Raw genomic sequence first — 23,165 nt, 5'->3', positions numbered from 1 at the left:
ACAACAACAACAACAACAACAACAAGTGTTATCTCATTCCCCAGGTATCCATAGTACAAAAGTCACTGACATCTTTTACAAAAGAACAAGCTTCAGCCTTCGAAGCTGCCACCTTTTTTGTGTCGTAGCAGCCATTAAAAACTTACTGCACCAAATCCCTGCGACTTGCACCTTCCTCGTGTTCACCAGCCTCGGCCCAGTGCCCAGAGCCAGAGCGACACCATCCACACACAACCTAGCAGGAAAATCCACTTCCTCTCCAGCAGACGCTACTTAAAATGATATGACAGCTCAGAGAAACCATAACACATCCTCATCTTAACAGCATCTACTATAAATAAGCCATAATAAACACGTAGCATCAATGTCGGACTGTGTAGCATAAAGCCAGCATTTGTGGGCAACAGATGGGCACTGCAGCAGGTGAGAGCAAGAAGCTCGTATTCAGCCATCAAATTTCACAGACATCCGCTCCTTTCAACTGTTTAATGTTATTATGATGCCTAATGCTAATTCACCCAGACAAAGCATGCATTAAATCTTAACTCCCTGTGCTATACAGTATGCAGATATATCTCTCAATGCAGCAAGCGAATGCCGAGACGGGAAACACAAGCAGACAGAAAGACAGGTTTCCCTGCAAGGTACATATACACATATGCGCTCACGCCTGGGTGTGAAGCAGGATGAGATGGAGAGAAAAGCAAAAGAGAGCTTGCCTTGTTGCTTGACTACCCACCTCTGCCGATGCCTGCTTGCAGTGTTTCCTGCTCGGCGAGGCTGAAGAAGAGTTGGGTGGGTGCAGCCAGATTGCCTCCGCCGAGCGTCAGAAACGGCGGCGCGAGAGAGAGAGAGAGAGAAAGAGGGAGGGGAAGATGAGACGGGAATGGTGAGTGGGTTTATCCTCCACGCTACCCTGTGAATGTGTGTGCCTGTATGGCTGAGCGCATGAGTGTGTACGCGCACGAGAGGGGGTGGATGGGAAATGGAGAGAGAGAGACAGAGGCTGCGTTGTAAGTGCAAGCGAGTCTCCCGAGACAATGCCAGTGAACGGAGACACAGTGCGTTAAATGCAGGGTCCCTCCCCCTTACATCACAATAACAGAAAGCTCTGCACAGTCAGCGCAACATATAACCATATGGAGGAACAACGGGTGCAAGAAGGAACAGGGAGATAAGTGCAAGAAAAGGAGACACACAAACAAATGTAAGCTAGCGTGTTCAAAATTTGTTCAGAAACATCCACTGCAAAGATTTCAAAGGTAAAGTGTTATGGAAAGTCTCTATACGTATTTCTTCTGCATTATGTTGGGCGATACAACTGCTGAGTCAAAGGACACACTGCAGGTGTGTGGTGAAATACACCGGCCTCTCTTATAAGAAAACATCAAATCGCATTTGCAATGCATTTAGCTTCCTGAAACAGATCTACATCCTTTTCTGTGGGAAATAATATATAGCAGGAGTTGCTTTTTAATGTCATCAGGATTTGACTGGACGACAATAGGATGCAAGTGAAGAAAATTAAATGAAGTTTTAAAAGCATTTCAACACAAAACCTCTTATGAAAATTGCCTGCATCAAATGCACTATAGATCACCTCATTTGCACAGATTGTATTAGTACATGTGAGATGTTTGGCCACAGCTTTGGGGACTGCAGCAATTCTAGCATTGCATTACTGTCACTGCTATTTGGCTTACATCCAGCCATACGACTGCAGATCTGTTCCCTTCCTTGCAGCATGGAGACCACAAGGAAACGCCTCTACATTTAGCCTGCATAAAGTACTGTCCTAAGTGGTGCATTTACTTTGAGTGCTAAATAGGATACAGAACAGTGTAAGAATAAAACACTTTCCTGAAGACCAATGGAGTCTATTAAACATTTACAAATTTTGTGTGTGTGTGTGTGTGTATATACACACACATTTATATTAGTCATTTAGCAGGCACTTTTACCCAATGGAATGAGGACAACAGAAGAAGCAATCAACGCCAACAAAAGATCAATAATAAGTATAATATATATATATATATATATATATATATAATATATATATATATATATATATATAATGCACATATCTTAACCTTATTTTGCTTTTTCTATCACGCAAAAGAGAAGTCAGATCAAGATCATCTCGTTTAGACTGTCACCCCAAATCAGATTATGTGCAAATCAGTTTCGAGCTACATTCGTATGTGGTTTGGAATCCTATTCAAAATTGCAAATCTGGAAATCCATTTCGGTCTGACCATTCAGATTGGATTTGGCCTATTTTTTTTCCCATGCTTTCATGATACCTAAAACATAAGACAATATACTACTAGTATATGCACCTTTATGGCAAACAGAGAGCAGTGCAGAATAAAGCCAAACATTCCAGCTTCCTGCGTTTCTACCACTGCCTCATAAAATTAAATCCAAGATAATAATAATCCAGCACGTTGGTAACATGTTGTCATGATGTATGGAGAAAAATCCTGGAAGTTTAACTGAATAAACAAATTCATGAACATCTTGGATTGCATTGGCGAGTGAATTATCAGGAGATATTTATTCTGGAAGTGAAACTGACAGGTTTCTAATTAACCCCTGTGACTGAAAATGTCAGGAGACAAAATATGACAAATTACAACAATCATCTATAATATTTCAGAAAATACTGGAGGTTTGTGTCACACCAGAAAGTTCCAAGGACATTAAAATCATTCCAAGGAAAGGTTCAAGGTCACTTACACTAAATGAACAAAGTAATACAATTTTGAAAAAGAAACAAAGAAAATCGAACTTGTTCTGAAACAGTACAAAATGTTTTCTATTCACTATTCCATTTCTGACATTAAGAACCGTAAAACTATTTTGTGTGCAATATAAACCTAAACTGAAACCTAACGTTTTCATTCCATTTGGTATTCTAAGTGCTGACTTCATTCTAACCAACGGATATGGTTTAAAAGGGAAGATCCAATCAGGGAAGTCACTGAAGAGTTTCATAATTGCATCATTTAACCAATGACTCAGTCTGGCTAATAGTGCCACTCCTTGCCAGAGTCCAGCCGCCAGCTCTCTACTGTATAACTCCTCAAGCAGGAAAATGTGCTGCAAAATATGCCAATATTGTAGAAATGTCTTTGAGGAAAAGAGGAGGAAGTCATTGCCCATCCTTTCTAGCATCACTGAAAATGATTCAGTGTTACAGGACTAGCATTTTCTAATTACAAAGTCTGAAACTACTTTTGCATTCTTCAAGGTATGGTAGCACAATTATGGCAAAAAATAATAATCATGACTAATTCCGTCATGACTGAGGTCATGATTACTTAACGTGATTACTTATTGACCTTAAATATTCTGCATTTATTGTAAAAACAGAATTAATATACAGTCTACTTCACGCATGCATACTTGCATGGATTTAAAACACAGAACGAAACAAGACATTGTTGGAAGCCAAAATCATAATAAAAACATTCAAAAATAAATACAAATTCACAGCTCTAGTCAAATTCACACTATTACTTATATATATATATATATATATATATATATATATATATATATATATATATATATATAGATAGTGGTACCAGCAATGCTGCATTTGTGAGTAAGAATGCTACTCTTTTGTTTGAATGACTCCTGCAGTACTCTAGTCCCAAATGCAGCTTGTTAAAAGATGAGTAAGACAGTGGTTTCTATTTATACACTGGTTTGCAGCGCTGCAGCGGAACGTAGCAGAGGCCAGGAAAAAAAAAAAAAAGATGTGCTTGCATGCAGCCTGTGAGAAGAATTTGTGCCTTTTTACTTCACCTTCCTCTTCCTGCACTCGAGCTGAACAGCACATTCACACGTGGCTTGAGGGGCGGTCTCAAATAACTGCAGCCCATTTGAAGTGTGAAAACGATGGAAGCCAACTTCAAATATTTCTTGACAAAGCAAGTGCATTTCTCAGACGGCCAAAGGAAGTCACCCAGATGGTTTCAGTGATTGCTGTGCATATTTAACTTTTAGATACCCATTAGAACAATTTTATACAGCATTCTATCACCTACTGCAGCAAAGGTTACATGATAAAAGGAGTTCACTCAAAAAGGAACATTTATGAATCATTTCAGCTTCAAACCATCCAAGGTATAAATTAATTTGTTTTTCCATCTTATCAAATTTGGAGAAATGTAGCATTGCATCACTTGTTCACTAATGGATTGGTTCTGTCAGAATTATGTCCAAACAGCTGATAAAAACATCTCAATAAACAATTAATCAACAAACTCCAGTCCATCAACTAACATCTTAAAACGGAAAAAGCTGCATAAAATCACTTATTTATGTTTAATATTAAAACGTTGCTTCTGTCTAAATTAGTACACTATCCATAATACAGCTTCTTTCAGTGAAAAGACCTACCTTGTGTCAATCAGGAGAGAAATATGTGCATATCAAGCACTGTTCACAAGTGAAAACAACCAGAAAAAATTGCATTGAATTCTGATGCGACAAAAAGGGAATGGGCTTTTTCCACTGGAGGAAGAGGTGCTATGGATTATGGACTATTATAGTCTATGTAACTTCAAGGAATGCATTTGAAAGCAATGTATGATGCTTTATATATAAATTAAGTGTCCTAGAAATGTCCACATATTTTCTAACAAGCTTTAAAATTGTACCTGTATAACCATAATTTCTACATAAATACCATACCACAGTGGTTATTTTAGCCTGTCACAAAAAGGTCACAAAATACATGTTTTTACATTATGCGATTAAAAATTTTTTTGTTTTTCAATAGTAACAGTAACAGTGTTTTGGTGTAAACTATTTTAAGCAAGGGAAATACCGTTAAAGAGTCATGAATAGGATATCCTGCAAAACTTTCTCTAAGTTACTTACCAAGTGTAAAATGTCTTTAAAAGGATGCAGAACACATCTCTGACATTTTATTTTGTTTATTTTCAATACTAATCTAAAGATGCTGACTCCCAGAGCTTTGTAAAGTTAACATTAAAGCTCCGAAACAAACTAGCTAGCAAAACGCGAAACAAATTAATTGTGAATATAATTTCCTAACTTGTAAGCTGCATTATAACGGCAGTGATGTTATATGATATACTCTGCGATTTATCTCTGCAGCACACGTCTTTGATTTATTGAATAATAGCTAATTAGAATATAAAATATAGTATTCTTACCCTGCAGCAGGATAAGAGCTCATCAAATACAAGTCTCCTTTCTTCACCACTTAAACTGTGTTTAGTGTGATGTCGCGCTTCCCTTCAGTCAGAGGAAAGTCGGTCAAAGCAGCACCCGATGACTTTTTTTGCCGCTTTTCACTCTCGCCACGCGCTACAGAAGGCACGCTAGCTCTGCGCAGGGACGCTCCTATTGGCTGGCTGAGGAGCACCGAGTCATGACAGCGGCGTTTGATTGGTTGGCTTCGCAGTACGTCACTAGAAATATGTTTCAAGCGTCCAATAGTTATGTAGACATTCTTATTAATCTATTCTCAAGCTATAGTTTTTTTGTGAATGCATTTGTGTTAGTTTTTTAAAATTAGTTATGTAAGAGTTATCTCGAAAAAATATACATTTATATATCATATTCTCATTTTCAGTACATTGTTATTTTTTATCATACTTGGACGCATTTTTTATACACAAACACATATTTAGGGGGTAAGAAGAACCCGCTAATATTGATTTTTTAGTAAAATATACAGCCTATGTTTTGAATAAAAAAGGGGAAAATTATTAAATTAAATGTTGCCTTAAAATTATTAATTATAATGCTCCTTTTCCTTTCAGTTCATGCCATAAAATGCTCTGTATTCATCAGTTCATGTTAAATACAAGTTATTAAACGACGTTATAAGTGCACTATGACTTTATTCTGGTACACAAAAGTTAATAAGTGCAGAGCAAGAGAACTGGGAATCAGACGTCACAGAAAGCCATAAAAAGGCATTTTAGATTATCAACTGCCAGTCCGCAGCAACTCTTTTCAAACATATATTTAAAGTAACTTCATTAAATAGTCATATTCCTACACATCAGAAAATCATATGCAAGAAAAAACTCTAAACCAATTAAATTCAACTCCCTTTCAGATTGGCAAAGCAGTACAATTGTAAATGTAAGATCTTCACAGTTTGATGATCAGTCTTTCAAGATAAGTGGAGCTTTGACTTGGCCAGCAACCTCTGCACCCAAAAGCTCCTCCACTATAGTCAGGGCAAACTCAAAGCTGGTTCCTGGCCCTCTGCTGGTGATCACGTTACCATCCTTCTGAACACGAGCCTCTGAATATTTATAATGATCTGGGGGAAAGAATACAAAATAATTCATAAGGCTAAAGATATCCCCACACTCAACAGTCAACCCTAGTTTAAAAAGAACAATACAGTGTAGCTTTATTATGTAATTAATTACTCCTTTGCTGTTTGCACTAGTCTGCACACTTTGCACTATGTGTCTAAGACACTATCTTAGCTCAGTATGTGAGTTTTTTTGTATTGTGTTGTGACTATGTAGCACCAGGTCCTGTAGAAACATTGTCTCTTTTCACTATGTACTGCACAGCTATATGTAGTTGAAATGACAATAAAAAGCAACTTGACTTGATTTGACTAATTATCCTGAATGACTTTCAACATATCTAGAAATACAGTACATGCATATCCATTGCGCTGTGTTCAATGAAATGCAAAAGTAATGTCCACAATTTGTATGTAAAAAGATGCAGGAAGAAGGCTAGTATGTGTTTTCAATCTGATTTGAAGCAAGTGAACGTGCACATTAACCTGATCGCTTTGTCTAATGTTCATCTGAACAATATATGTTTGAATTCATCAATTAGGATGATTTAGTTCCAATGGAAACAAAAATTATCCAGGTCAACACAGCTATTGTGTACTCTCCGTTAGATCACAGCATGCCCCTCAAGTATGCAAGTTTCCATCACTGACATTAAAGGCCTTTGCAAAAAATTGTAGGTATATGCAGAGACATTACCACCAGCCATCATCTTGTCCTTGGCACCTGGATGGGTGGTAACTGTGCTGCCATATGCGATACCGTGAGCCAAGAGAGCCGTTGGGCCTGCAACAAGTCCGAAAATTACAGACGGTTAGAATTACACTTTATTTCACCATCTAAAATTAAAACAAAAGTTGTGTGTGTGGGGATCCTGTGATTCTTATTTGTGCTGTTGGCAAAGCTACTTAGATAAAGGATCTTGAACAAACCTGTATTGTGTGTAAAACTCAGAATAAACCTAGTTATTTTAATATAAAACTCTTGCTGAAGTCACACTGTGCATGATTCAGCGGTAGTGCCTTGGAAGGGGTAAAGTGACTTTTACATAGCGTAAATCATATCTCTATCAGCCAAACATCAATATGGTGTTATCTAAAATAAACCCCTGTATGAAATTTCCATCTAATTCTGAGATCTGCATTGGAAGAAGGAACGGAAGAAAGTAAAAATAGGGATCTAAAAATAACAGGGTTTTGCTGCATTATCACTGACAGTGCCCTGGCTCAGCACTGAGCTCATCTGAACATTAATGAAAAGAGAGCTCTTAACTATTGATTGTGCACCCTGGCAGACGCCCAGTGCGGTCTAGTGATTACACTTTCTCTGGCTTGACGTTTACCGACCGATCTAATCCTTGCATCTACTGTTACGTCTTACTTATAAAAAGCTTTGTCCACAAAGGAAATAAAAGAAAGGTAAGAATAAAGGGCCTTTACGTCCTAATCAGTCTTTTGTTCCAGAACATTTAACAGTGATATATAATTTAAGTAAATATGTCTTTAAATATCACATTGGTTAAAAATTCTCATTCATCTCTTCATGCATATTCTATTGAAAAGGAAGTAAAAATACTGTGCTCAAATAAATAATAATAATAAATAAAAAAAGGGGGGTATTATTATTATTATTCTGATCATTATTATTGCAATTAGCCTTAGGTTGTCATAACCATTCACAAACATGGTCTTCTTGTGGACAATCATTGGAGGTGGAATTAGATAAAAGAAGACATTGGACAGAAAAGGTATATACCTCTGGTCAGCGGTTGTAATTAATGAATCTAACTTAAGTATTAATGAGTAATATTATAGTTTTTATTTTAGCCTTTACTGTGATAGGACAGATCGACAGAGAAAGAAGAAAAAAGAATTCAAACAGGGACGTCCAAAGCTCATGAGATTTTAAATATGTTTTCATTTCATAGATTCAAAGCAATTTTGTTAAGAGTGTAATTTTTTATTAAATGTTTACACAAACTAATTTATAAAAGTTTATAAACAGTTCATGTGCAAAAACTGATTTTTAGCAATTCTCAAAAATCATGGTTATTTTTTTTCCATTGTGTATTTTAATCTCAAAGAAACTGCAGTTATTTTTGACTAGAAAGAAAAATGAGATATATATATATATATATATATATATATATATATATATATATATATATATATATATATATATATATATATATATATATATATATATATATATATATATATATATATGTGTGTGTGTGTGTGTGTGTGTGTGTGTGTGTGTCTACATGTAAATATTTTGAAATATATACAGTGGGTATGGAAAGTTTTCAGACCCCCTTAAATTTTGTTATATTGCAGCCATTTGCTAAAATCATTCAAGTTCATTTTCCCCTCAGTGTACACACAGCACCCCATATTGACAAAAAAGAATTGTTGCAGATTTATTAAAAGAAAAAACTGAAATATTACATGGTCCCAAGTATTCAGACCCTTTGCTCAGTATTCATCTTTCCCTCGATTTCAACCAGTCATCCTGTCACTGCAGCTAAAAAACACCCCTACAGCATGATGCTGCCACCACCATGCTTGACTGTTGGGACTGTATTGGACAGGTAATGAGCAGTGCCTGGTTTCTCCACACATACCACATAACGCTTAGAATTAAGGCCAAAAGTTCTATCTTGGTCTCATCAGACCAGAGAATCTTATTTCTCACCATCTTGGAGTCTTGCACTCAGGAGGCCACTCTGCCATAAAGCCGCAGTGATGGTTCACTTTCTACAACTTTCTCCCATCTCCCAACTGCATCTCTGGAGCTCAGCCACAGTGATCTTTGGGTTCTTCTTCAACTGTCTCACCAAGGCTCTTCTCCCCGATAGCTCAGTTTGGCGGACAGCCAGCTCTAGGAAGGGTTTTGGTCGTCCCAAACGTCTTCCATTTAAGGATTATGGAGGACACTGTCCTCTTAGGGACCTTAAGTGCAGCAGAATTTTTTTTGTAACCTTGGTCAGATCTGTGCCTTGCCACAATTTCGTCTCTGAGCTCTTCAGGCAGTTCCTTTGACCTCATGATTCTCATTTGCTCTGACATGCACTGTGAGCTGTAAGGTCTTTTATAGAGAGGTGTGTGGCTTTCCTAATCAAGTCCAATTAGTATATTCAAACACCGGTCTCAAATGAAGGTGTAGAATCATTTCAAGGATGATCAGAACAAAAGAACAGCACCGGAGTTAAATATATGAGTGTCACAGCAAAGGATGTGAATACTTAGGACTATGTGATATTTCAGTTTTTCTTTTTTAATAAATCTCCAAAAATGTCAACAATTCTGTTTTTTTCCTATGAATTTCGGGTGCTGTGTGTACATTAATGAGGAAACTTGAATGATTTATTTACTTATATGGTTTTAGTTAACTGGAATAATCCTGAATGCCACATTGATTTCACAGATGTCAAAAACTTTAGTCCGTTAACTTTTAGAAGTACACCAACATATGCATCTGCAAAGCTAATTAGACATGCGGAAGGGTTGAGTTTGCAAGTGTAACTACCCAAAAAATTACAGATGCTAATTTATTTTTGACAATCTGATTATTCTGAATCTACGGCCACAGACTCTGTTTTCAAGGTACTCCACAGCACTAAAAGAAGCCATTTCCTGTTCATTAGAGATCCCTATGGGGACATCTGCCGTTTTCTGGGACGCCTTCCACTCTCCTCTGCTCTCTACGGCCACATGGGCTCACTGTCCTCATTCAACACGTCCTTCACGAGCCCTTGAACGGCAAATCTGATAGCACACATCACTGTGTTCAATACGCCCACAAATGAAGACAGACGTGCTTAATACTGGCAATTATTACAACTCATTATCCTCATAATTTGTATTTCAGATTTGTAGTTTTACAGATCTGCAGTCATAATTACAATCCATTGAGCCATGAGCATCATATTGACATGCCACACATTGGAAAGAAACCTTCCAGAAATATCCAGACGGTTCAGGTGTACAAACGGGGGCAAAGGCCGCTGGGGAAAAAATTACCAAAGGCCCTCTGGGAAATTCTTACTGGAGGAAAAAGGTAATATACGGCTTCTCTTGCTGACATTTTGCCTAATGGATCAGCGCAGAAAGAGTTGAAATAAATGCTGTTTATCCAGGGAAAGGTTAATGTGTGCACAGAGGTCATGATATGAAGATTACCTGCACAGATTGCAGCGATCAGACCCTTCCTGCTCTCCTGGTCCTTCAACACCTCTTTCACAGTGGGAGACTACGACACACACACACACACACACACACACACACACACACACATATATATAACATGCCATTACTGAAATCACTGTCACACTAGCACAACACCTCTTCAATTTACATAATTATGCAATGTTTGCATTCCACAATACAACCGCATTTCTAACCTCAGCAGATGACGCAAAGATGTTTTCTATTTATTTGAAGGATGCAGCATAATATTATGCAAGATGCTCATGGCGTGAGGGCTTTCCTATGGAATCCATTCAACTGTAAAACACTCATAATTAAAGCAAAGTCGTACCTCAGAAAGGTTCTGAGCTCCAAGCAAACCTCCAGGCAAAAGCACGACATCATACGGACCCTGTCAAGAAAATGACATTCATCTACATTAAGCTGGGGTGTTTTGGTTATGTTTGACAATCAAGATTGTTTCCTTCCTATAGCTGATATGCATATGATGGTATTAAGTTTTTGGGTGTGATTAATTGAACATCTTTATAGAAGTCTAGCTTCATGGAGTTTTACTGGCAATGCATTATTTGACCAGTGGATGGAGACAGCACTCAATTCACCTATGAGCTTCAACTTCATTCAGCACTAATTAGATTATTAAATTATGAGGAGCTGGTTAAAGCCAAACCTGTTTGCGGGCGTCCTCTAGGCTGGAATCTGGGCAGATCATGACATCACGGCTGCACTGCACTGGCTCTTTACCCACCAGACCTGCCACTGTAACAGCAATCTATAGGGAGAGGAAAAAACATATATGCATATGTATATGTACACATATGTACACATACATATATATAACACATACATATACATATACATACATACGTATATGTGTGTGTATGCATGTATGTATACAAATATATGTATGCATGCATGTATACAAATATAAGCTTTTCTTAAGAGTTACAAATAGCACGAGAGAAGTTTTTTGTTTGTTTGTTTGTTTACATTTTCATCAGACCATAGGGCACATTAATACATCAACATCTACCTACCTTTCTATCTATTCATTTCACAATAGTTCTTGAGCAGCAAATATTTAGAATAAAAACTTTTTTTCTGAATATTTGCTGCTCAAGAACAATTTCTTATTGTTATGAAGTTTAAGGATTCTATGGTGAATAGAAGAACAAAAAGAGCACATATTTTAAGTACTTTTTTGTTTTGTTTTTGCAATTTGTCGCCACTTTTGAACAATTTAAGGCATCCTTAAATAAAACAGCTAAATAAAAGCAAAAAGTTCTTTTAAAAAAAACTACGTATGCGATCTCTAATTATGTAATGTCAGTTCAGTCCAGTTCACTCTGCAAACTTTGGCATTTACACACTGGCAGTTCAGAGTCTGGCAGCTGTATGTTACCATATACCATTGCATATTCAACAGACACTGGTCACTGCACTCACTTTACAAAGACAAATGCACAAATTCACATAATGTATAATACGGCCCGCGCACATAACTAGCGGCAGTGTATTTGTTCCACCACTCAGTTGTTCTGTACAGACCCCCGCTCTGCGCATGACATCCACCGGGATCACCGTCTCCATTTCCTCCGCGCCCTTCGCTAGAATCACTAGAGCTCTTTTACCAGCCATGACTGCGAGTCTGAGGCCTGTGACTGTCTGCAGCGAGATCCACCCTCACTCAGACGCAACACATTTATTATGAAAGGCGTTTCCGGGTCTTGTCTCTGGGGATCTGCCAGGCAAAATAAAAGTCTTCTTTTCAGTTATTATTGTCGGTAATTTAATTTATTATATTCCTATGTGTTATCCTGTACTTTGTATTATTGTTAAAATAAAATCATGTGATATCTGTCGATATCTGAAGTGTGAAAACGAATTTACTAATCTCATCACAGAGATTAAAAATTACACCCAACAGAAAATATCTTTAAATATATAATATACACTACAGATGTATTTTCCGTTATGAAAATGAAACTACAGCAAATACATTAATTATACATAAATGGAATTATTCCTTATGTAATTCCTTCACATCTGTTTTATCTGTGTGTATTCCCTAATATATATGGATATATAATGTGGTTGTATGCGGTTACAAGTGGTTTTTAAAGCCAAATTATTAAGTAATGGTACTGTAGATGTTTGAACACTTGTTTGATACAAACGGTTCTTTTTTTGCAAACAGCCCCCAGAGACTAAAGTGCATGTATTTTGAAACTGCTATTATCCTAAATTGTTGCATAAAGACCTCTCCTTATTTGTTATTGAGAATACTGATAAAGATTTTTTTCCTATACTATTGGATTTTTCTTTCTAATTTATTTAAAAATCTCCTTATCTTGATGACAAAATGTTATTTCTCATATCATGTTTTGCATGTTTTTTTTGTTTGCTTGTTTGTTTGTTTGTTTGTTTTTTATTGTAACTGCTTTTTATTTGTTGATATAATGTTTGTAAGAAAATACAAATAATTTTTTTGAAAATGCAACTTTTCGGCCACTAGAGGACGATATAGACCACTGAATTGTACTTTCAGGCATAGTATTGGTAACTGGCTCGTTGATGGGCCTGAAACAGCGTTCAGTGTCATCATCTATGAGCAACAAAAATGTTGACACTGGAGGCAAATTTCCAGTAATTTCAAAGGAAATTTTATATTTAATGTGCTCATTTTAATGAGATGAAGGAATAGAAGATGAAGGATTTTTTTTATGAATTTATACAAATAAATTCTCAAGCTGTTGCAGTAAAGCATCTAGAGTTTTCCATTCTCAGCCATCTCTCTCAGGTTTGCACATCTCTGATACTAAGCGCGTTGGTCCAGAATGCACTGCAGCAATGGACGATACACACAGCATAGGTCCTGGCAGTGGTTCGTTTGTTGCGTGCCTGTGTGCAAATCCAGCAGGCAGCGGTGATTACCAACATATGCACCTGGGATCAACTGAGCTCACCCTACATAGCTTATATTGCCTTTATTTAATTATTTCCCCAACTCTTTACTCCAGAAGCTTGTAGTATGCCTGTGTTGTAAATACAAACAGCAATTAAAGTTGTTTGTAAAGCAGGTAACCCTGGTAAGACGAAGGGATTTGGCTTGGAAACACAAGCGATGTGGAGTCGTCCGCTCAACCATCTGTGCGCAATCCTCAACATACTTGCAGCTGGCAGCCGCTCACGCTGGTTAAGATGCACTGACACATTCTCAAGACAAAAGAGAGCATCCTTGATTTTGGACTCAACACCGTTTTTCCTGTCGCCTTGTAAATCAGGCACCAGAGATGTGTGTGCTGATGTTACTTTTTTGTTCTCCTTGAAAATATTATTAAATACTTCTTAAAAACATTAAGCAGTACAACTGTATTCAGCATTCATAATAATCACAATATTTCATGAGCAGCATGTCAGCATATTAGATTAATTTATGAAGGATCATGTGACACTTAAGAATCAAGTAATGGTGCTAAAAATTCAGCTTTGCATCACAGGAATAAATTACATTTTACAATATGTTTACATGGACAATAGTTATTTTAAATTGTAATAATATTTTTTAATATTGACAGTTTTTACAAGAATGCATGTGATAATTAATTCTTGTTTAAAAAATAAAGAATGGTCTTTTTCGGTAATTGAAAAAAGAACCATTATTTATTGTTAGATTAAGATCAATGAGACAGATGGTCTCAGAAGGTATACAGCTCTGACCAGAATAACCAATAAAATTAAATTTTCACCTATTAGATTGTAGTTTATTAACATCTACACCTACCCCAAACCTAAACCTACCACTTACATGAATTAAAAACCTGTATTTATTATTGTACAATGTGACAAAAATTGTATTGATGTGTGCATGCACAGCAGAGCCATACGCATCCCCTCTTGCTTGTTTTACCTAAAAGTACCCCAAACGTTCACTTAAGACATTACAGATTATCTCTGTGTATTTAGCTTAGTAAAAAAACAGTACCTCTGTGTATACAGTAGGCTATGTTTAGGCTATGTATTGGATCATGTGCTTTACAAAGCCATTACAGTCATTTTTTTTCTGTAGCTCAAAATTAGCCCGTGTGCATTCCGACTCATTTTGCCAGCACAGGTTACATATGCTTAAAGGGTTAGTTCACCCCAAAAGGAAAATTCTGTCATTAATTACATTATTAATTTCTGGACATTAATTACCCTTGCGTCGTTGCAAACCCACAAGACCTTTGTTTATCTTTGGAAAACAAATTAAGATTTAAGATGAACTTGGAGAGCAATCTGTTCCTGCGTAGACAGCAACGCAACTGAAATGTTCCCAGTATTCTCGTTGTGTCACACAACTGAAGTTGAGTCACTGATGTCACATTTGACCTGGGATCGAAACCTAAAAATAACTAAATACAAACGTCAGCTGATGCTGGCATGAGACATCAAATTAACTTTGACATTAGATGTTGAATTTGGTCACTTGATTTGTACCCAATTTTTAACCAAATTTCAGCATTTCATGACATTGTGTGCCTGCTGAAGACATTTGACCGATACCATTAACATTTTTTTAGCATTATGCACCACATAACAGCCGGCGCATTCTGCAGCTTTGCGAGCAGAGGTATGCACACACGTGTTGTGGCACTGTCATGTTGAAAACCGACACACAAACAATTATTCTTGTAGCTTCATAAAATTACGGTTGAACCACTGAAATGTCACACGGACTATTTTAACAATGTCCTTACTAGCTTTCTTTAATGTGCTGCTGTCTATAGAGGATCAGAAAGCTCTTGGATTTCATCAAAAATATCTTCATATTTGTTCTAAAGCAAAGGTCTTATGGAATGGTTTTACAAGACATGAGGGTGAGTAATTAATGACAGAATTTTATCTATCTCTGTAATTAGATATACTCCACATATACTGAATCAGGTAATGGTGTAATGGTGTTCAAGTCATTTTGAAGGCATGAAGAAAACACTTTCACAGGTAAATAAAGTTTAAATATGTCATTAATAATTTTAAAGCGATAAGATTATTGACTGCACGCAGACTTTAACAGTCACTACAGCAACGGATCCGTCCACCTCCATGTTTACAGTTCATTGCCCGGACATTTGGATATCACAAAGTAAATAGAGATTTCATGTTGACTTTTAGTTTAAGGCCAATAATCTATTTAAACAGCTCTGCTTTTCTTTTCTCTGATTTACAACTCAACAAGCATGACATCAGGCTGCAAAGACTTACATTTCAACAGACGTTCAGCAGCATCAGTCAAGGAGCGAAAAGGAAACGTGAGCAGATTGAAACTTCCACATACAGTATGTTTCCAGTTAACCACATGTGGACTTAAGGAAGAAGTCGAGGAAGCTTTACTTTCAAAATGGTGCGTCTTTGGCACTCTCGGAGGCCTCATGTCCCACAAACACAGAGCTTAGGAGTAGTGATGTAAAGCAGGTTTACAGCAGAAAATCTGCACAGAACAACTGTATAAAAAGGGATGGGAACAAGTGTACAGAGTCTTTCATCTGGTTTTGGCAGCAAGCTCTTCTTTATGTCTTTCTGACTCTCTGTCACTCTTTATTTCCGTCTGATTTAGTGATCTGATATGTTCGTTCTCATCTGTGATGTGACTGTCTAATGCAGGAGCCAAAGTGCAGTTTAACTACGTGCATTATTATCTGTCGCCCTCCACCGCATGCAGCCGCTCCACTGCCAGACCCTCTGCAGACTGCAGCTTTATCTAACACTGCACAGAGGTTCCCTCTCAAACCTGAGGGGCTTCTGGAATGTTACCACTGGGGATTCTTTAATACTGAGGATTTTTTCTTCCTTTAAAGAAGGCAACCAACAGATGCAGGAAGTCAGGGAATTCCACAAATTCTTGTTTGTCACTGAGTAATCCTGTTAACAGCCCTGTGAATATGAAACGGTGTAAACATAAAAATAAACACTTCCTTTTTGCTTCTTTTTAATTTTTTTTTTTCTGGGGGTGAGCGTGTACAAGAAGGCCTGCCTTTTTGGGTTACAGACCTTTTATGACATCTGCATCAGATAGCATGATGCTTGCTCTACAAGGACAGATTCAAATGCTCTATCGTGCTAAATTGCCACCATGATGCATTTCAAATGGTTGCTAGGGTGGTTACTTATGGCCTAGGTTAAAATATCCCAATCTCAAGTTATATTTGAGGAGATATTCATGTTCGTAAATGCAGTGAGATTAATTATAATATCTGTCTAACATGGTATGTTTTTTTATTTTTATTATATATTATATATAGATATATGTTAGCAAGCACTTCTAACTGCAATATTTTCCATATTTTGTTCCATAAATCTGGTGATTTTATTTGCATTACAGTGTTCATAGCAGACAATCCATATTGTTTGACTTTAAAAACAACAACAATTTATTGCGATTACAGTATTTATTTAAGAGCTTTGAGTCTTTTTCTTTTAAAGTGCCCCTATTATGGATCTTTGAAAATGCAGTTTGTAACACAGCTTTAAGTGAATGAAAACATCCCATTAAACTTGAAAGTACACGGTTTATAAAGTTATTGTCTTTCAAAAAAAAAAAATTGACTCTGAATCATTGAACAAATAGTTTTTAAAATGCGTCCAAAGCTGTTTCATGTTGACGTTAAAATGAAACAGCTATTGTCGCCCTCTTGTTGGTCTGTTTGTTCTGATAGAAAATGCTAATTCATTCTTTGCTACTAGGTGCCACTGTTGGAGCATTAAATGTTCAACACTGCTTTAAATTAAATCGACCAATCACTGGAAGGGTTTGGAAAAATGAGTTGTTAAATGAATCGTTAGGGAGTCCATGACCAAATAAGGTCAAAAAAATTGCGTATTATACAAAAATGTAAGTGTTTTGTTACCTTGCATGCATGTCAGCCTGTTGTTTGGTACTCCCAAAACCAAAATATATTAACAGCTAGTGGCTGAAATAGGTACTGCAGGTAAAATAATTAATAAATAAATTTATAAAGTCTCCTGCTTCCCTCCTCAGACTTGACACTCATGTAAGTTGCCAGATTGAAGCCATTCAAGAAGAATAAGCACTGGAAATCAACAAGCCTTGAGGCTGGGACACAACAAACTGACAAACAAAAGCCGACAGTGTTGTTATCGCTCAGAATACAGGCGACTGCAAACTAACATGTGAATTTCGTGTCTATATGAGAGGAATTAGCTGTCTATATCAGCAGCTCATCAATAGTATATATTAGTTTTTCAAAACTAGAAATGAAACAATGATATGTGAGAAAATCATAACTATGCTAATCATAAATCAAAGCGGCGTTTGCTTACAATTTTGAATAGGCCTATCAGTTGTGTTGATAACTTTTGTAAGTTAAACAGCTTCACGTAACATTGGATCATGTAACATTGGATCAGAATTCTGTATGTGACACCTCATTTACAATGCATTTACAATAATTGGATATTAAAATGAATATTGGATATTCATTTTAATATCCAATTACAGTTCTTAGTCAAGGCGATGGCCAAGACTGGAGCCCTAGGAGAGCCGACATGTGGAACACAAACAGACATTCTGATACTGAAACACACCTTTCCTAATAGAATAACTGGCTGTAGCCTTGGTTTGTATTTGAACTTGTTTCTTAAATATCTGCAAATTAATTTCTTTGCTTTAATACTGTAAAAAATGACATACAGTGCCTTTACATCATGCAAAATCAGCAAAGTGCATTAAAGTATCACACTTATAATTTGGCCCCATGCATATGTTAATATGCTATTCTCTCTCTCTCTTTCTCTCTCTCTCAAACACACATACACACATATGACATGATTTCAAATGCATTTGCCGCTTCCAGGACATTTGGGTGCACAGAGATACGTGCACAGCCTGTAGACTGTAATATTCCGGGTGGGATTTAAAGGTTCCACTCTCCTATTACTTTCATTAGATCATAATAACACAGAGGGCCTATCTTCAAACACAGCATGCTGATGACACGCAGACCTGAAGCAGGGCCCTATGGGGGCCAGCGCTCTAAGGTGGGTGTAACAAATATGGCGGGATTATTAGAGTGTTGTGCGGCTGACAGTGGTGCACACCAGCTGGGTCGATCCTCTCAGCTTATCTTCAGAAACCTGGCCCCTCAGGTTCAGGCAGCTTGAGGTGTCAAATATGCCAGGGCTTTTGCTTGAGCACCTATTTAACTGATTTAAATGATTTTCTATTGATTTTTAAGGGCAATAGAGTAGGATAAACCATAGCTATGGGGGAAACATGCTGCTAATTGCAGAAGAGAATATATCTATAAATCAGAATATAGAAATTTGTCTGCAATTGCTGCAGGAGTAAAAGCTTTATTATGAAAATCTAAATAAAGACTAAATTATTTTTATATTATCAATACAATTAGTGATGTATGTTGAAAACATTTTAAGATGCTGAATTTAAAAATCTCAATAAAATCTTTGCATAGCAATATAATTTTTTCCGTAAAATATGGATTATATAAAATAATACGATTTTTCAAATTAAATGTGAATTAACTTAATTAATGGACTTCAACAGTAAAATGTTAAAAGTTTACTGACTAAAAGAATTCAAAATGTGTAATTTAACAGTCTGAAAAGAAAGTGGAAATCAGTATTAGGCATAAAAATAATGTCTTCAGAATCATTCATATGTATGAAAATGGGATATGAATTAAATAAAGAGTTGCAAATGAAAAGAGGCACCGTATTTGAAAAAACACAAATTAGTAAAACACTTGCTCTTGCCATGTTAATAAATTCTAGCTGCTTTGAAACTAGATTAAAAATTCAAACCCTTGTTTATGCAGGTTTCACACTACCTTGGAAAACCTGGAAGCCAAAAGACCTAGAAGAAGTAATGGAAGTTAATAAAACCTTAAAAGTCGTGCATTTTAACACATTTGTGAGTAAATCATTAACTTTATGTCTAGTAAATCATGAACAATTGGAAAAGTCAAAGGGCATTTTACAGTTGTTAAAAATCGAGGATCTCAGAGTGAAAAAATCTTGACATACAGTTCAACCACAAATGAAAATGTGCACCATTTCTGTTTTAACATGTTGTGCCGTGGTGCTCATGTGGGCGATGCAGGTTCCAGTCTGGCGTGTGCTGGTGTCAGTCCGCTCTCTAAACAGTAAAAGTGGCATAAGGCCAGAAACTAAGAGCGGCAGGTTTTGATGTGTTTTTGGATGGCAGTTAGAGACAGCTGTGTACGGGATGTGGCAGGTGAGGCGAGCAGCTGCCGCCTCCATTGTCCTGAAAAGAAGTGCGTGACAGATCATGACATCAGCCTCCCACACACAGACGCCCATCACACAGGAGCTGTCCTGATCCATGTAACACGCTGGCTTCTCTTGCTTCGTGTTGTGCTAAGACTAATATCATTTGCTGTAAAACTCCCAACCTAAACACATGTGGTGTGCGTCAGTGACTGCGGGTCAGAATAAGATAAACATTGAAGAAAAAGATATATTGAAGAATGATGGTAAACAAACAGCTAATGGTCGCCATCCATTAATTCATAAAAAACTTTAGGGTGAGCAAATAGCATTTATTTTTAACTTTAGATGTAATTTGAGTTTACAATAACAAATACATTTTATATGTAAAAATGCTAAACCTGGTCAGAGCCAATAGCCTTGTGGGGCCGATATTTCTGCTGTATATGACAAAGCTGAATATTATATATATTTTATTTTATATTCTCTATTTTAAATGTAGTAATTTAATCCTAATTCATCCTAAATCAGTGTTTGAGAAACCCGACTATGACCTTTTAATTACACATATGGTAAAAGCATGATAGGTAAAACTATTTTAAAACAACATGATTAAGACCGGTTTTTGATTACCATGGTTTTCTTAATATAACATGTAAATAATATATAAATATGGCAATCATTCAATCTGAAATCATTACTGTGCCATTTTACCACCAACCTTCCTTTTTAATGCTAAATACATTCATTTAGTGCACTATAATCCAAATGTTTTTAACTTCATTGTAATGTATGTAGGTCTATGATTAATGCTTTAGTTTAGCAAAAAATTAACATCCACAGGAAAACTTTAGGCCTGGGGTGTTAAATATTTCCTCGATTGCATAAATATGCACACGTAATCTTAATTATGTCTTCAAAAGTGGAAAAGAAGAAAGCAAAACTACTCTATATTTGGATTTCCACTTTAAAGACACAGACGATACAAGTGGTCGATTGGAAATTTTCAATGCGGTGACAGAAGCTGGTTCACTGTCTTGAGCAGATAAGAGTGGAACCATCAGAAGGAAAAACATAAACTCAGATGATCAGTGTCTTCCTCAAGCACACAGTGGGAGTGGATCAGAAACAAATGGAAGTCTTTGAATTTGGCTGGCTTTAATATCTCCCGCACTGTAACATCAGTAAGGTGACATTTCAGCGGCGCCATCAAGATCCAACGCCAGCTACGGCGCTTCAGCAATCAATTCTCCATGCATAATAGCCTGCTAGTGTGTACGACATGAATCAGGCCTCCACTCCACCCTCCTCCTTTTTAAGAGGAGGACATCATCTATGCTGGAGAAAAGAAAAGGTCCGATAAGGCCGAAAGCAGGAAACTAAAGGTAAAGAGGGGACAGATATCAAAACTTCATCATTTGCATAAAAAAAATGGTACATATCACTAACAAACACTACCTTTCATAAGTGTGGGGTGATGAAGATGCTGTTTTGAACAGCATATACTTTTATTCAGCAAGAACAGAGACACTAAAAGAAAGAGGCACTAAAGACAATGTATAATGTTACAGTATATTTGTATTCATATAAGTAATTTATTTTACTAGAACATTAGCCATTTATTAAGCACAAATTAATGCCTCATTCTACATCCCTAATCCTACCCAATACCTAAACTTAATTGCCTTACTTACTAGGGAAAATTTGTAGAGATATCTTTAGATTTAAGTATTTATATATATTGAAAATCACAGTACATGTCAAAAATCTTGTTTCATGTTTCATCTGAAATAGATAATATGTTCTATCAGATACTGTGCATTCTAAATGCTTCCTTATATCTGCTATGTTTGGATTTTGACTACGCTTGACCTCTTGGTCAGGTGAATTATGTCAAGGAGCGACGAATGCCAAGCATCTATCAGCAGCATGTTTAACAAACAGAGCCACTCTTTCTCCTTATTTCCATCTGTATACTATCACAGGGCTGTCAGCACACGGATTGGCCTGCGGTTCAGCGGATGAAAGGAGAAAGATCCTGTTGAGTGAATAATCTCGGCAGTTTACAGAGAGAGTAGCTGGTGTCAGCTTGACAGAGTCGGGTTGCACACAGGTTTGAGGATTCACACACAATCCCATCGTCTCTTTAAGTTTGGACGGGCGAATGTGAAATCAATGGTACATCCATGTCAGAGATTGTTTGTGTGGGACTCACTGGCTCAGAAATGGAATAAAACTCACATTTCTCGCCTTAAAGAAAACAGAATACGATAAAGTGCGGCTGAACTTGCTTTTTTTAGTCCGAACTTGCATGGATCACTGTATTGATTTGACATTTCTAAAGTTTAACAGCTCTTGATGTCAAAGAGCTATAGGTTTACTACAAGAATATGGTGAAGAACGTAAGACGATATTAAAAGGAAAATTCACTTTGAAACTAAATTTTGAAGTTTATCAGCTTTCCCCAAGGGCATCTAAGGTGTAGGTTTCTTTTTTTGTCATTAGATCAATTTCAAGATTTTTAAGTCAAATCGTTGTAGCCTGTCAGTCATATAATGGTCGATATAGGAACTTTTTCTATGAGAGAGAGAGAAAAAATGCAAAGAGAAATCCAAATTAAACCATACCTCATCATAACAATACACTGATGGCCTAAGACATGAAAGGAGCTGTATGAGTGTCAGAAAATAAACAGCATTTATATTACACATGTACACCACCATGTCCAAATGATTAGAGGACGCACATGCATCCAGTGCATGACACGTGTGTGCTGAAATGTCATGTACCAGATGCGTGCACGCCCTCACATCGTTTTCTCACACAAACCGCTCGTTTCGTCTGAATTATTCCCTTAGTAATATTTTATTTAATTTGAAATTAAAAATAATTCAAAGTCAAAAGAGTCTCAAATCTAAACCTTAACTTCTAGTATGAGTGTTAATGTTTAACTCGTTACATAAACTAATCAATGTTATATTCATTGATTGACCTGTATGTGGCACTACTACAAAATGTTTGATTGAACATTTATAATCTTAGGTAAAAGAGAATTGTACTAACAATAAAAATTAGATTTAAATGGTAGTCACGTAAAGATAACAATTTCAGTGCAAATTGATGTTAATAAAAAATAATATAATAATAAAATAATATAATAAAAATATATGAAATAATATAATATAAATAAAAAATGTAAAATAAAAATTCCAATAAATAAATAAAAACATAATAAAATTACTATGAACTAATGTAATAATAAAAATTGTAATAGTTGCTATCTATGTATCATAAAACTTCCACGTGTCCCATGGCACTAAAAACTGGTGTAATGAAGTTAAGTCAGATTTGAATTACAATATTTTAAAATAGCTTGTCAAATAATAAAATACCAAAA

The 23,165-nt window shown here is 36.4% G+C and overlaps 1 protein-coding gene across 1 annotated transcript; it reads right to left on the bottom strand.

Annotated features, from left to right (window-relative positions):
- Positions 1–5,871: 5,871 nt before the first annotated feature.
- On the bottom strand, positions 5,872–12,230 carry LOC122332229 (Parkinson disease protein 7 homolog). The gene is made up of 6 exons (XM_043229523.1): positions 12,071–12,230; positions 11,193–11,294; positions 10,854–10,913; positions 10,496–10,565; positions 7,014–7,100; positions 5,872–6,319 (listed from the first exon to the last, which is right to left on the bottom strand). The coding sequence occupies exons 1-6, from the start codon at positions 12,158–12,160 to the stop codon at positions 6,159–6,161; spliced, it is 570 nt and encodes a 189-aa protein (XP_043085458.1). The 5' UTR covers positions 12,161–12,230; the 3' UTR covers positions 5,872–6,158.
- Between the last annotated feature and the right edge of the window lie 10,935 nt (positions 12,231–23,165).

This window comes from Puntigrus tetrazona, unplaced genomic scaffold (assembly GCF_018831695.1).
Source record: "Puntigrus tetrazona isolate hp1 unplaced genomic scaffold, ASM1883169v1 S000000007, whole genome shotgun sequence".
Taxonomy (NCBI): Eukaryota; Metazoa; Chordata; class Actinopteri; order Cypriniformes; family Cyprinidae; genus Puntigrus; species Puntigrus tetrazona.
The sequence above is the reverse complement of the archived record's forward strand: the minus strand, read 5'-3'. Positions and strand labels throughout refer to the sequence as shown.